The sequence below is a fragment of the Phyllostomus discolor genome, chromosome 8, assembly GCF_004126475.2.
Source record: "Phyllostomus discolor isolate MPI-MPIP mPhyDis1 chromosome 8, mPhyDis1.pri.v3, whole genome shotgun sequence".
NCBI classification, from domain to species: Eukaryota; Metazoa; Chordata; class Mammalia; order Chiroptera; family Phyllostomidae; genus Phyllostomus; species Phyllostomus discolor.
The window spans coordinates 28,943,019-28,958,285 of NC_040910.2; the positions used below are offsets into that span (position 1 = coordinate 28,943,019).

The 15,267-nt window shown below is 40.1% G+C and overlaps 1 protein-coding gene across 2 annotated transcripts in view; it reads left to right on the top strand.

Annotated features, from left to right (window-relative positions):
- Positions 1-386: 386 nt before the first annotated feature.
- The window catches only part of PALLD (palladin, cytoskeletal associated protein), a 339,611-nt gene continuing 324,730 nt past the window's right edge, over positions 387-15,267 (top strand). The window contains exon 1 of one of the 2 annotated variants that reach the window (XM_028519937.2): positions 387-1,351. In XM_028519937.2, coding sequence (XP_028375738.1) covers positions 459-1,351 — 893 coding nt within the window. In that variant the 5' untranslated portion in view covers positions 387-458. The remainder of the gene's footprint in view (positions 1,352-15,267) is intronic. The other variant, XM_028519936.2, reaches the window with a different exon arrangement.

A 15,267-nucleotide genomic window follows, 5' to 3' on the forward strand; every position in this document is an offset into this window, starting at 1 on the left:
ATTTGCGTATAGCTTTTTACTTCCCCAAAACTCAACTACAGCTGGCCCTAAGCAGCTAGGGATTCAAACAACCATGGATGGAAAACAGTATTTTAGATCTGCAGTCGCAAACCTGCAGCTGGGCATCTGCAGTTGGGAATGCAAAGATGCCAGTTTCTGCAGGTACGAAACGGAGGATAGGTGGGGCAGGCTGTGTTTATCAGAATCACACACGCACACACACACACACTTATTTCAAACCGGAGCTGTTCAAGGGTCCATTGTACATTTGTTCACCGTAATGTTCCTCCCAATTTGTAAATTAGTAGTGTTAGGATCACACACACACACATGCACACCCCCCACTATTACCACTCATGGCGATACCGTCTATGTTGTCTTTCAGAAGTAAACTGACATCCAGTGCCTCTAGCCTTCGTGTTGAGAGCAGACAAAGAGTGTATGAAGACTTTTCAAATATGTCAGAGACTTCCTCCCATGACTCCTTCTATGATTCCCTATCAGACATGCAGGAAGAAAGCAAGAATGCTGACTGCTTCCCTGAGCTGTCTGCTTTTCTCAGCCAGGAGGAGATAAGCAAGAGCCTTGACCTGGCCCGGAGAGCTATAGCCAACTCGGAGACAGAAGACTTTGACTCAGAAAAGGAGATCTCACAGATTTTCAATACCTCTCCCGTAAGCTTCTGTGAAAATTCTTCCCGAAAGGAGACCAAATTGGGTGAGCCAGCCTCCTCAGGAAGACCTCTGGATAAGAGGCCAGAAACACAGACTGAGCACACCTCCTCACCTGGTTCAAAGAGGAAACCTGCCACCTCACCCCTGCTTGCCAGGCCCAGCTATATCCGGAGCCTGCGGAAGGCTGAAAAACGAGGTGCTAAAATTCCCAATGCAGGGGTGAAGCCTAAACCGGCATGTCAAGGTAAGTCTGGCCCCCAGAGCCAGCTGTGTGATAAGGCGGCTAATTTCATCGAGGAGCTGACATCTATATTTAAAGAAGCGTCAAAGCCAAGGAGCAGAAGCCCCAATGGGGAGTCATCTTCACCAGACAGTGGCTACCTGTCTCCTAAAAATCAGCCGTCAGCCCTGATGAGTGTCTCTGCCAGCCAGAGTCCCACTGAAGACCAACAAGAAATGGAAGCAGAGATGAAGTTACCTGAGGCCAGGCACTGCTACCAAGCAGACCAGGACGAGGCAGTGCCGGGCAATAGCATCTCTCACCCCCAGCCCCAGAACGCACTCCTCTTCCCATCAGCTCCTCGGTTTATCCAGAAGCTGCGGAGCCAAGAAGTGGCAGAAGGAAGTAGAGTTTACCTGGAGTGCAGAGTCACTGGAAACCCAACACCTCGAGTCAGGTAGGCACTGTTTTATTACAAATATCGAATGATTTGTGTTGAGCTTTGATGTTTTCTTTAATGTGGGAGGAGATTATTTCCTGTATAGTTAGCCTTCTGGGGTCCGAGGTAGTGTTTTCAAGTACCTGCAAGGCGAAAGCATCTCAAAATGGCAAATAGTAGTGGACCGAGTTGTCCCTGGTGGGACGCATTTGTTGTCATGAACCACCTAATATTGGGAAAAACAAAGGGCTGGACAGGCATAGAGGAGTACAAACAGGTTGTTATATTGGACTCCGGATTAGTATCAGCCAGGGAAACCTGAAATGTGCAACATATTTATTCAAAGGACTGTGAAAGTGTGTGCCTAATTTCAATGTTAGCATATGAGGGTGGCTGAAAGTGTGGCTAAAACTGGAAGTTGTCCACTCCATGGTGAAAGGCACAGGTGTGCTGAGGCCAACCACAATCATAGCCACCTGTTTCTGCAAGCGCTCGAGGCCAGGCAGGTTCACACGTGATCGCAGAAGAAAATTCCCAGAGCAGTGGAAATGCCTGACAAGCCTTTATTCTGGGGTGGGGCAATCCACGCAAGTTGTGTGTGGCACAGTGGGGAAGTCCCCACTCCCATATATACCAAGTGCACACAAAGCCAGCAGGATGCCAAGATGTTATATAGCAGAACTTGATTCTGCACATGCGAGCCCATTCTCTAGGTTATAGGACTTAATATGAACACTGCTAAGTCATAGTTAGCAGTGTTCATAGTTAGCAGCGTTCATATGCTCACCAGAACATCCAGGTGAGGGAGCCTGACTGACTCCATTTTCCCTACGTCACCAACTATATAATCTGGTCTAGGCCTGGGCGAATTCCGCACGTATTTACTTAATGTAAGCACACCCACATGCGTTCTATGTGCAACCAAGGAGAGTAGAACTTTCCTGACAACAATAAACCAAACCATGTGGTCCAGGTCTGTTGTTCACGCACAGGCCCCAGCACAGGTGCTGCAAAAAAGTAACAAGTGCACGAGTGTGCAGTTAGTTTCAGTCAATAAACACTTACATCACAATGTCCATCATAAGTTCTTTAGATTCTTCCTCCTTAATTGCAGAGTCTGTACCTTCTGTGCAAAAGGTTAAGAGGAGTGACCCTAGAGTCAGGCTGCAGGGTTTCCAATCTTGTCCCTACCGTTTCCCAAGTAAGCAAGTTACTTTGTTGACCCAGTTTCTTCATCTGTGAAATGGGAAACATAACAATACCTACCTCATTCTGGTGGTAGGTATTTGGTGGTGGTAGGTATTTTAGTCACCATTTGATGGTGATTAAATAAAATAATACGTGAAAGAGTAGAATAAGACCTTGCACCTCATGACTATTACATTGGTACCACCCATTATTTTTATCATTTCTCATTTCTTAATGTCCCATGCCAAATTAAAAATAACATTTCAAGATTATACTATAAGAATAAACCATTCATTCATTTATTTTGGAAGTTTTGCTTTTATTAATGAAACATGTTTTCACCTAAATTATGTAAATATTAAAAAGTAAATTCAAAATTATGAAATTTGGAGAAATGATAAAGGATCTCATTGGCTAAAAAAACTGGTATTTTTTATTAATATATCATTTCACATCACAAACTTTACCTCTCACCCCACATCCACCAATACATATTTTCCTAGAGTTGTTTTCTTTAGTCTGACTAATCATTTCTTTAGTTCAACAAACACAGAGTAAGTATTAGTGTTACCTACTTAAAAGTGGTGTAGAAGCAGGGAATTTTTTTCCCAAGTTGTTCAACTAATTCACCTTTAGTCAGTTTTTACAGTAATTGTACTATATTATAGAAACTGACAGCAGGGGGCAGTAAAAAGCTTCTTAATGGGGTCATTTATTAAATATGTCATCCTAAATTCTGTCATCTTAATACATTATCTTTTCCATAAAAAAAGCTTCTTATAGTTTTGTCAGTAATAGAAATGAAATTGGGTATTTCTTTTGGATTCTATTTAATTTTTTAAACCCACTAATTGTGGGAACATTCTTCATTAGAAATATATTCACATGTCACTAAAACAGTTATACAGGTTTTCAAATTACAAAGGGCTCCACTTACATTTAAAACAGGCCCCTCCCAAATGTATTATCATGGCAAGTGAGTATACCATACCCTTTCACAAATGACAAAAATCAATTCATTTAATATCAAAGGATTAGTCCAATTGTACCAAAGTGCACTTAACCATCTGATAATTGGGAGACCATCAAATTTGTGCTTCTGCCCCTTTGTTTATGGAGGGGGTGTTAATTTAATTAGTAGCAACAGAATTATTAACTAGTTTTCTCTCGTCATCCCTCCACCTACCAGAGTCCATGACCAATGACCAGTAGTCATTACAAGTTGTGCCCTTCTGGGGTAATTAAGTACTTGATGAGAAAGCTCCATTATTTGAATGACTACCACCTGCTGGTCATTGTTGTATCTTTTTTGAGTTTTGGGAATTTGGGGAATTTAGGGGGGGTTGGGTGTGGGTTTTGTTGTGTTTTGTTTTTTGTTTTTGACAGGCAACGTAAATGTGCATTGGATTCTCTTAATTTCTGTTCTAAAGATCTTGTTCCTCTCTGCCACGGATTTGAAAGTGCACCTAATGCCTAAGAACATTCACTGAGCTCCTTTTCCACATGAGACATTGGACAGTCTAAACAGAAAATCTTTGAAGGAAATTTCGTATGAGGAAAAAGACTTTTAATAAAGAGTTGCGTGCCCCGGGCCATTTTAGAACCTGACTCACACTGACTAGACCAGGGACTCAGGACCCAGAGATCAGGTGGGACGACTATTGATCGGGAGGCCACCTCGGTAGGTCCCAGAAGCAGGTGACTTAACTGGTAGGGAGATGCCCCTATAAGCAGAGACCTGGCAGACACTGGCCAGTAAGTGCAGAGACGTTCAGTGTTGAGAAGCTGGCAGCTACACAGGAGGTACGTGAGGTGTGGTGCCGTTGCCCATGGTAAGATCCAGACTGACTTAAAAGAAATGCACCACAGGATAGCAAGGCAGCAGACATCGGGTTCCAGATATGAGGGGCTGAAGCACAGGGAGAACATTCTACCCTTTCAAAATTTCATTAAGGAAAAGTTAAGTCTACTTAACTGCTTCCAAAAATACAAAAGCATAAAGTAGGAAGTAGAGACTCGGACATAATTTAATGAGGCAGGACTTCAGTGACTAAATTGTGCAGAGCTCAAAACAGGGAAGCAAATTGCCAGATTGACATAGCTGGGCTGCTCTGCTGCTGGCCTGGAGCTTCTTACATTTGGCCTGAATAGAAACCGTTGGCTCCCGGAACCTGGGTGTAGTGCAACTTGCAGCTGTAGATGGAGTAGCCCCAGCTACAGAAGGACCGACGGAAACCGTAGGATCGAGACGCCTGGCCCATCACTGCACGACATTTCTACTTATCACCTCACCCTCCCACACCCATAACTGGCTCGAACACCACTTATGACCATAAATAGGACAGAAAAAATTCTATTTTGCTCCTCTATGCCCACATAGTTCAACAAAAACTCAACAAAAGACAGAAGAGCTGATAGAAAAAAAGCTTGCGTATAATAATTGAAGTTTTATACAATTTAGATAATACTCAGCTGTATAAGGTTTAGGCCCTATTCAAATTATATGCAAAGTATTTGTTAACAATTTGAGTTATTATGTGAAATTTTTAAAAAGTCAGAAATCCCTTACATCACTCACCTTTCTTCTTCTCTCCATTCTCAACTTTTGTTAGTTGGTGAAAATCTACAAAGGCTTTAGTTTAAAATTGCTTAGAGTACAGGTGGCAAAGACAAGGCCCACTGGCCGAATCCGGCCCTCCACCTTGCTTTATCTGGACTGGCACATTGTTTCTACCCAGCAGCTGAGCGCTGAGCTCTCACTTAACTGTTAAGAAGCAGTTACATTTATATAGTCCTAAAATTACCTTCGGCCCTTTGAAGGCAACCGCAAGGCTGATGTGGCCCCTGGTGAAAATGAGTTTGACTCCCCTGACTTAGAGTATTATAAAAATGAGGACTTCTATTTTTACTTCATACTTTTAAAACTATTTCATTCTGTCAACCTTCCATTTTAAAGCATGTAAATATAAGGAAACTAAGATAGAAAGCAAGAAATTATTTGCCTGGTAACAGAAAATAATTAATCAGCCATAGAGACTGGAATATAACTCAGGTCCTCTGAGCAGGTTCTGTAGTGGTTCACGAGGGGATTTAGCTCCCGTCACTGCTGTTTTGCTGCTCGGGCAAGGCTGACTGACAAGCTCCAGACGTGGGGACACGTGGGCCTGATATGTTTAAAAATCTTCTAGGATTGGAATTCATATTCTGAATATCTTTAAAGAAACGGCATCCCAATAATTTCCACAACATTGTTCTCTATTTTTAAAACATAGCTATTTATAGTTATTCTTTCACTCTCTCTGTCTCTTTTTTTCCCTCTTTGCAATAAGTTGGTACTGCAAAATAACTCAATCAATGTAAGCCAAAACAAATTTTAAGTGGAAGTGGGGAGGCAGATACTCTCCCTCAAATAACTACAAACAAGACCTCATTCCCAATTCTTGGACAGTAGTCCAAATCATCCTTATATTCAAATTACGTTGTAAGGTAAATATGAATATACTCATAAGAAACAAACACTTTTAAATACCTACTCTCCTATACTCTGGTTTCTCTTTAGATTGTATAAATCTTTCGCCTTTTTAATACACTCTTTGCATAAAAATTGAATCCAGCAATAGTCCAAGCATTTTTAATATTCTTAGTATAATTATTCATATCTAATCATAAGATGCCTATCAGGTCATCATTATTAGCCTAGGAAATTTTCAATTAGTGTATATAATTAAAAGCAATTGAATTTTTTCTTTTTATAATCAAAACTCAGCATCTCCAATACCTCTAATTAGTTTACATTAGCGTGACTTTGATCATCATCAAAAGCCAAAGCAAGAGGATTAGCCATATCAAAATTGCAGTGCTGCCTGTAGAAATTTCCATCTCCCCAAAAGAAAGTGGAGATATAAACAGGCCGCCGATTCACTCTTCTTGCTAAGGGTGTGTGGTATATCCCGCTTATGGAGCACTTTGGATTGGGACAATGTGGCAACAGCACCACCAGCCAGTAGATTATAAATGTGCATGCCGTGCTTGTAAAATTAAGAGTTTAGCTCAGGAGTATTGTTTTGTTAAAGAATATTGTCAACAATGAGATACCAGATAGTTCTGTTAGGTTATCAGTAAGAAAAATCGACAATCTAGCTGTTGTTACTGCACATGAAATGTAACTAGGTACAAAAAGTTGGGGGAACAATTTTGTGATACACAATAAAGTTAAAGATGTACACACCCTAAACTTTATGTAATACCCAGTCGCCTACTTGATATGTCTATTTTGGTATCTAATAGGTATAACAAATTTAATATATCTAAACTGTACTTCTGATTCTCCTCTCCTCCAAAAACCTTCTCTTTCTAAATCTTCTCTATTTCAACAAATGACAATCTTTTCTTCCAGCTTGCAGCTATTCAAGGAAAAAGCCTTGGAGTTATCTCCAATTGCTTTTTCTTACACCTCACATCACCCAGCCCATCCAGCAAATCTGCGTGGCCCTACCCCTGACATATCCAGAATCTGACCACTTCCCCCCACCTCCACTAATGAGGCTCTTATCCAAGCCACCATCACCGTTCTCTTCATGTTAGCAATCCTTCCTGATCGCTCTCCTTATTTCCATCCTTGCTCATCGCAGCCTGTACATCGCCTGGCATGCTTCTTTTTCTTAATGAAATTGTGATCACGGCACAATGCAAAGCCATCCAGCGCCTTCTCACCTGACTCAGAGGAAATTCTATAGTCCTTACAAACTTTAATAAGGCCCCCTCTCTCTGCCTTCATCCCCTTCTACTACTCAGTCACCCCTGTTTAGTCCACTCTAGCCACAGCAGTGTCCTTGCTGTACCCCAGCATACCAGGCCTGTTCCTTGGGCCTGTGCACTTGCCGCTTCCTCCACTTGGAACGCTCTTCCCATATGCAGGATGGATTGGACTCTTCATCTTCTTCATGTCTCTCCCTAAATGTCACCTGCAGAGCATAGCCTTCCACAGCTGCTCTGTGTAAAAGAGCAGGTCCTGCCCACGGCACTCTCCATTCCACTCTCTAGTTTTGTTTTACTTGTTGATAATTTTTTAATTGTCTGTCTCCCTCAGCAGGACATAAATTCCTTGAGTTAGGAACTTCCATATGATTATGACCATTGTGTCTCCTCAGCCTAGGATGGTGCCTAGAATGTACTAAGTCCTCAATAAACACGTATTGAATAAATAAATGAATAAATTTCAGTGCTATGTGTACACCTGAAAGAAAGTTTTATTCATGTGTACAAGGATACATGTATAAGAACGTTCATAGCAGCATTGTTTCAAAAAAGCTGGAAAAAATCTAAATATTCATCAAAAAGAAATGGATATCTCTTTGACATAGTGATTTCCTTACCTTTGGATATACACCCTGAAGTGGGATTGCTGGATCATACAGCAGTTCTATTTTTAATTTTTTGAGGAACATTCATATGTTTTTCACAGCAGCTGTACCAATTTCCATTTTTACCAACAGTGCACAAGCGTTCCCTTTTTTTCCACATTCTCACCTGTACTAGTTGTGTCTTGTCATTTTGATAATAGCCATTCTAAAACAACCAAAGTGTCTGTTGTTGCGTGAATGAATAAAGAAAATGTAGTGTACATGTACAATGGAATAGTATTAATCCATATAAAAGAAGGAAATCCTGCCATTTGCAACAACACGGATGGACCGTGAGGGCATTATCCTTAGAAAACTAAGCCAGACAAAGACAAATATCTAATCTATGATCTCATTCATATGTGGAACCTTTGAAAAGTAAAACTCATGCCAGGGTTTGGGGAATGGGGGAAAATGGGGAGGTGTGGGTCAAAGGGTACAAACTTCCAATTATAAGATAAATAAACCAGGGGAGCTCATGTACAGCATAGTAACCATCATTAATAATACTCTGGTATGTACTTGAAAATTGCTACGGCAGTAGAACTTAAGTGTTCTCACTGCACACACACACAGACTTGTAATTACGTGAGGTGATAGATGTGTTGATAAACCTTATTGTAGTACTAGGAAAATCATCACACCATACACCTTTAACTTGTACAATGTTATAGTCAATTACTTCTCAATAAAGCTATGAAAAATAAAAGAAAATGGATAAGTTGTGATATATATTCATACAATAAATGAATTAGTTTCATGAATCAGAATTCTAAAACTCACAAGCATAATAGCAATTTAAAAATTTTAGAAAAATACTTAGATTGCATGAATAAGTTTATCCATATGATGTTAAAATTGCAAACCAGGATTATTTCAGGTGTAGGCATATAGTAAGAGTCTTCTACAGAAAAATACACAGGAATGACAAATACTAAATTTCAATACTCAATGGCCAAGTTTCTGGATTTAACAAGAAAACCAATCAATAAACAAACACCATCATAAACTTTCATAAGAAATACAGGTAGTCAAAGGGAATCCTTTTAGAATTAAAAACATGCTTGTGTATAAACACATATACGAGCTCATGGAACAGACAGCAGAGGAGCTTAGCAACTTCCAGGACAGATTCTGGAGCAGGAGTGCGAACCTTGGCTCTGTCTCCCATCAGGAGGGTCACCTTCACAAGTCACTTAACCTTTCTGTGCCTCGGTTGTATTTTTGGGAAAATGGGAGTAGGAAGAGCACCTACCTTGTGCGTTACTCTGAGTGTTAAGTCAATTCACACAGAGAAAGAACTTTTCCAGGCACATGGTAATATATTAAGATATTATAGCATTATTAGTATTATTATGAAGTGTTCACTTTATTGTTTATTGTCATCAATTCGGTATAAACGCCTTACACCCTACTTTCTCAAAAACCTTTGAATCTGTCTTCTTTCTTTAAAATCTTCTTCCTACCATTATCTTCCATATTGCCAAGTATTCACAATGGCATTGACTTTACAGAGAGGGCACACTTCAACATTATAGGCTAAACAAAAAATTTATCAGGGACACAGTATGTCTTGAAAGGTGTTTCCGACCCTATTTGGACAGTGAGTCCTAGATTTGTGTCTCCAGGACTGGGTCATGGCTGCCATGGGATGCAGTGGGGGCCTTTCCCCTTGGCTCTGTCTGTCTGCATTTTCTAGAAACCTGTACCTCACTTGGCCCTCTGTTCCTTCCCTGCTGCAGGGGATGGGATCAAAGCCAAAGAAAAGTAATTGATTTCCATCTCCACTCCTCCCTCCTACAGCTAATTATCTTCCCATCCTCTCTCTCTAAACCTCAAAGCTGTGAAGGTCATCTTTGTTGTGGATTGCAGTCAACTTAAAAAGCCTTCAAAAAATCAAATCTCTTTGACGATTGTTCTCTTGCTGCTTTTTAAATGATTTGGCAATTTTCCTAAATTTACCTCGTGGCTCCTTGTTAAATATTTGCTAACGCCAATTGAAAGTGGTTCCTCAACACTCTAGCCACTCCCTGGTTTGTTTTTAAATTTTTTTACTCCAATAATTTCAGCAGGAAGAAAACTAAAAATAATTTAAGTAACAAATGCAGGCTCTTTCCCCTGCTAGATTAAAACTGGCTTTGGTTTTGTATTTTCTTCCTACTAAGTATTATACCATACAGCCAAACTCTCAGAAGGAAAAGAATGTGCTTTTTGGAAGTTTAATTTATTGTTATGCAAACTACTGCAAAGCAGTTCTTTTCAAAGAATTTGACTCTGAAGTTTCAGACATTCACAGTCAAAACTACTCAATGTCTCAAATCTTACTTTAAATACTTACTGACAAGTTTCTTCACTTGCCCCGGGGCAGCACCGAATCACGGATCACTGAATCTGTTCCGGTATAATTACAGCAATTTGAGAACTCCATTAGACATTGCATTCTTTGGACGGTTACAGGGAGTTACTTTATAATACATCTGTAGCAAGTACAATTATAAGTCTGAAATTTAATACAGCTTACCACACTAAAATGCAAAAATTTCCTACGAGTTGGTGTATTCAAATCATGTGTAGCAATAGAAATTATTTTTTCCTGTTTAATTTTAATGTGAGCCAAGAAATAGTGTTATATTTAATACTTGTTGGAATAGAAATAAATTGCTAGTCACCTAAGCACTGATAGAGGAAACCCAATCAAAAGTCTTTCCTGGAAAAAAAGATTACTAATTACAAGTGGAAACGTTGTTGTTCTCTTGGTTATGAGTTCTAGCAGTGAAGTCTGGTTCTGTGTAACAGCGTATGGTAAATTAGGCCACGGAAACAGTTTCCAATCGGTTATAAAATGCACATGTGGGCCAAGAAACTTAAATAAAAATGCCCTAAGAAAAAAGAACTTTTTTCCTAAGGTGACATCTTTTAGCCTCCGTCCCTGGAATTGGAAAAGTACTTTCCAATGGGAAAACAGAGAACAAGTCTGGGGAAAAGGATTTCTAAATAATGGAGGAGAGTCTTCACAGGAGGGGAAAGTGGGAAGGGGAGGAGGTGGAGGAGGAGGAGGAAGAAAAGGGGAAGGTGAAGAAAAGAGGAAGGAAAGGAGGGAGGGAGGGAAGGAGAAAATTTACATTGGAAGATAATTGGTTCTTCCTTTAAAACCCAGAGAGATTTTCTAAATTACTTTTATCATCATGGAAGTTAATGCCAACCAACGGCATTAACAGAGTAGGTTCTAGCTACACTTACGTACATAGAGGACAATGGATGTGTTGTTGATGAAGTGTAGGAAGATGAGGTAGAAATGTTACTCTCTCAGTTTTGGATTTTGAACCATCACAGAGAGAGAATAAGAATTCTCCACATCGTTATACAAATTTGGTTTTGATGAAGGAGCCAATGTGGACCAGCAAGTTTTCTAGAGTAAAGTGACTACTGAGAAGGTTTTCGTCACAAATAAGAGGGTTTGATCAAGCGTAAGAGCTTAGCTAGGGCTAATCACACCTGTCTAGGGGCTTTGTCATTCCCCTAATGAAGAGACTGTGACAGTTAACATTGGAAACTTAACTGTAGCGATATGTCTGCGCAGTCATTGTGCAGGGTCAGACAGATGAGGTCTGTCCAGAAAAAGTCCAGCCATTGTTAATATAATGACAATGGTTTGCATGACATCGATGTAACCTGGCAGCCAAGAGGAGTAGACTGGAATACACATGAGTGAACAAATAACACATTCACTGTACTAGTCAGTGGGGGCGGCAGATGCCCTTGTGTGAGCATGTGTACTGTGTGGCCATCGCATTCAAAATGACTGAGTAGAGCAATGAATCTGCATCAGAGTTTGCGTTAAGCTTGAACATTCCTCCAGGGAAACTATTCAGATGATTCAGAAGGCTTTTGGTGATGATGCAATGAATGCAGTGCAAATAAAAGTGTGGGACAAATGCTTCAAAGGTGGTTGGGAATATTCTCCTAGTAATAATAATAGATACAATAATATTAATAGCCAGCATTTTTTTTGAGGTCTTAGCATGCGCCAGTCATTCTTCTAAGATCTTTACATTCATAAACTCACTTATTCCTAGAGGTAGGTACTACCGTATTGCTTGGATTCTAAGAGATATATTTTGTGACACTTGAACGTCCTTGTAATCAGAATGCACCCTCCAGTGAAGAGCACTTCACAGCCACTGTCAGACCACAGGCGTGATGTGGCTGGCATTGCCTGCGCACATACAGATTTGGTAAGAATTATTTCCTTTGTCATTTTAGTTCTTTGCATTGTTGACATTACATGCTGGGTTGTTTTTTTCTTAATGGTTCATTTTTTTTAAAGGCATCATAGAGAGCGGTGTCTTAGAGTCAAAGAATACAGTATTATTATCTCCATTTTTTTTAAAGAAACTAAGGCATGAATTGTTTAGGAAAATTGCCCACTTATCCACTGCCCTATTCCGCCAAACAACACCGAGTGAGGTGCACTGCCTCTCTGACAGAACAGTACTCCAGTAGAAAACCAAGGTGATCTCCAGCTTGCCCTTAATGACACCTAGCACAGTAGTTGTAGTTTTCTAAAAACAAAGTGCCTGTGTCCCACACAACACTGGGAAAACTTGGAAAAGAGCCATGATCCGTGACTTACTGGTCCTCATGAGAAAGCCTTACCCTGTGTGCATGCCCGGCCCACTCTGTTGTGTTGTCCTGAGAGACAGCCAGCATCTTTAGTGGCAGGAACAATCTCCATTGATGTGGCTTGTGAGGGCATGGGCTATAACTTCCACTATCAAAGCCATGGAGCCAGGTCTCTCCCTTTCTCTCGTAAACAGAGCAGTAATCCCAAGCAGAACATAATAGGTATGATTTGTAATCTAGAATGGTACCGTTTAATTCTTATGTTCAGTGGCCAGCATGTTACTTAAGAATGTGCCGTCATATGTTGGCCAGAATCCCGATACATGGAATCATTCCACACTCCAAGAACAAGGACACATCACTGCTGCCTGAAATAAAAGGGAAGCAGGCCCCAACAACGCCGACAACGTGTTAGTTCAACTGATTTCTGATAGACCTTTTCTACAAAAGGCCATTACAAAATATACTATGGTAAGGTCAGTTCTTACAGGATAAATTATTTTAATGTCGAGCAGGCAGCTATTAAGAAGGAAGTATCAATATTGAAGAAATAGAATTGATTTTGTGGACGATACCTAGGGTGAGCATCACTACAGCATTAAAAGTTCATGTGCACATCAAAATGACAGATACTCAGCCCAGCATCATGACCATTCATCAGGGGCCACACAGTGTGGCGAAGATTGAGGGCAGGTGCTACACGTGTAGTGCAGGGAGGGGGGCACTCACAAAATGTGCCATCTTACCTCGGGGTTGGGTCAGCTCCATTTAGAGGAAACAGGTGCTGCCCAGTAGTACTCAGTTCCCCAAATACCTTGACCCACTCATTTCTGTCCTGGGTTTTAATATTTGATGGAGTATTTTAACTGGAGGTTTCTGGAGTATATGATTTAAAGACGCCATTTGTTTTACTATTTGTTGATGGAACATACAGACGTACTACTTCACATTAGAGATGCCATCATTTCTAGTTTAAACAACTGAAATTCCACAGAGAAACAGCCAGCAGAATCGCTTTAGTATGAGGACTGTTGTGTGTTTGGATTGTATTTTTTTCCAAGTTCTAACATGTCAGTACAGGTAGAATAATGACTCTATTTACAGGGTACCCTACCCCAGATCAAAGTAACTCTATTTCCGCTGAATAATACATAATAGATACCTGCAATACTTACAGTGCCAATTTATTTTTTCTCTTTTTTAAAATTAAACTCACTGGGGTGGTGTTGGTTAATAAGATTATATAGGTTTCAAGTGTACACTTCCATGATACATGGCCTTATTTGCACTGTATGCCCACCACCCAAAGTCAAATTAACTTTGTCTCCATCCTGGCCCCCCTTACCCTTTACCACCCTCCACGCCTTTACTACCCTCCACCCTTCTTCCCTCTGGTAACCACCATATTGTTGTCTGTGCCTGTGAGTTTCAGTTTTATACCCCATAGATGAGTGAAATCACATAGTTCTTAGCTTCTTCTCTCTGCCTTATTTCGCTTAGCATAATATTCTCAAGGTCCATCCATGTTATCACAAATGGCAGTCTTTCGTCCTTTCTTATGGCTGAGTAGAATTCCACACTACACCGAGTCTTTATCCAATCACCGACTGAAGCACGTTGATTGTTTCCATGCCTTGGCCACTGTGAATAATGCTGCAATTAACATACGGGTGCATATATCTTTGTGAATAAATGGTTTCAAGTTTTTCAGGTAGATGCCCAGAAGAAGGTTTGTTAAATCATGTGGAAACTCTATTCTTAATTTTTTTAGGAAACTCCACCCTGTTTTTCATAGTGGCTGTGCCAGTGTACTGTCCACTAGCAGTGAATGAGAGTTCCTTTCTCCCCACAGCCTCTGTGATACTTGTTATTACTTGTTTTGTTGTTAATGGCCATCCTAACAGGTGTGAGCTGCTCATTGTAGTTTTGATTTGCATTTCCCTAATAGCTACTGAAGTTATGTGATATATGAGCATCTTTTCATGTATCTGTTGGCTGTTTTTATGCTTTCTTGAGAGAAGTGTCTGTTCAGATCTTCTACTCAGAATTTTTTAATTGGATTGTTTGTTGTTGAGTTGAATGAGTTCTTTATATATTTTGAATATCAACCCCTTGTTGGAGCTGTTGTTTGCAAATATCATCTCCCACTAGATTGTTGCCTTTTTGTTTAGTTTGTGGTTGTTTTGTAGTTGTTATTGTTTGTTTTGGTTTGTTTTTTTTTTTTGCTGTGCAGAAGCTTTTTTAATTTGATATAGTCCCATTCATTTGTTTTTACTGTTGGGATCAAATTCATAAAATCTTCTCTAAGACCAAGGTCCCTAAGTTTAGTACCTATGTTTCCTTCCACGTAATTTATTGTTTCAGGTCTCATATTAGGTCATTGGCCCATTTTGAATTAATTTTTGTGCGTGGGGACAAACTGTAGTCTACTTTCATTCTTTTTTATGTGGCTTTCCAATTTTACCAGCACCATTTACTGAAGAAGCTTTCTTTTCTCCATTGTGTGTTTTGGCTCCTTTGTCAAACACTATTTGCCCATATCTATGTGATTTTATTTCTGAGCTCTCAGTTTTGTTCCACTGGTTTGTGCATCTGTTTTTCTGCCAACACTATGTTCATTTGACTATCATTGCTTTGTAGTATGATTGGAAGTCAGGTAGTGTGATACTTCCACCTTCATTCTTTTTTCTCAGGGTTGCTTTGGCTATTCAGGGTCTTTTG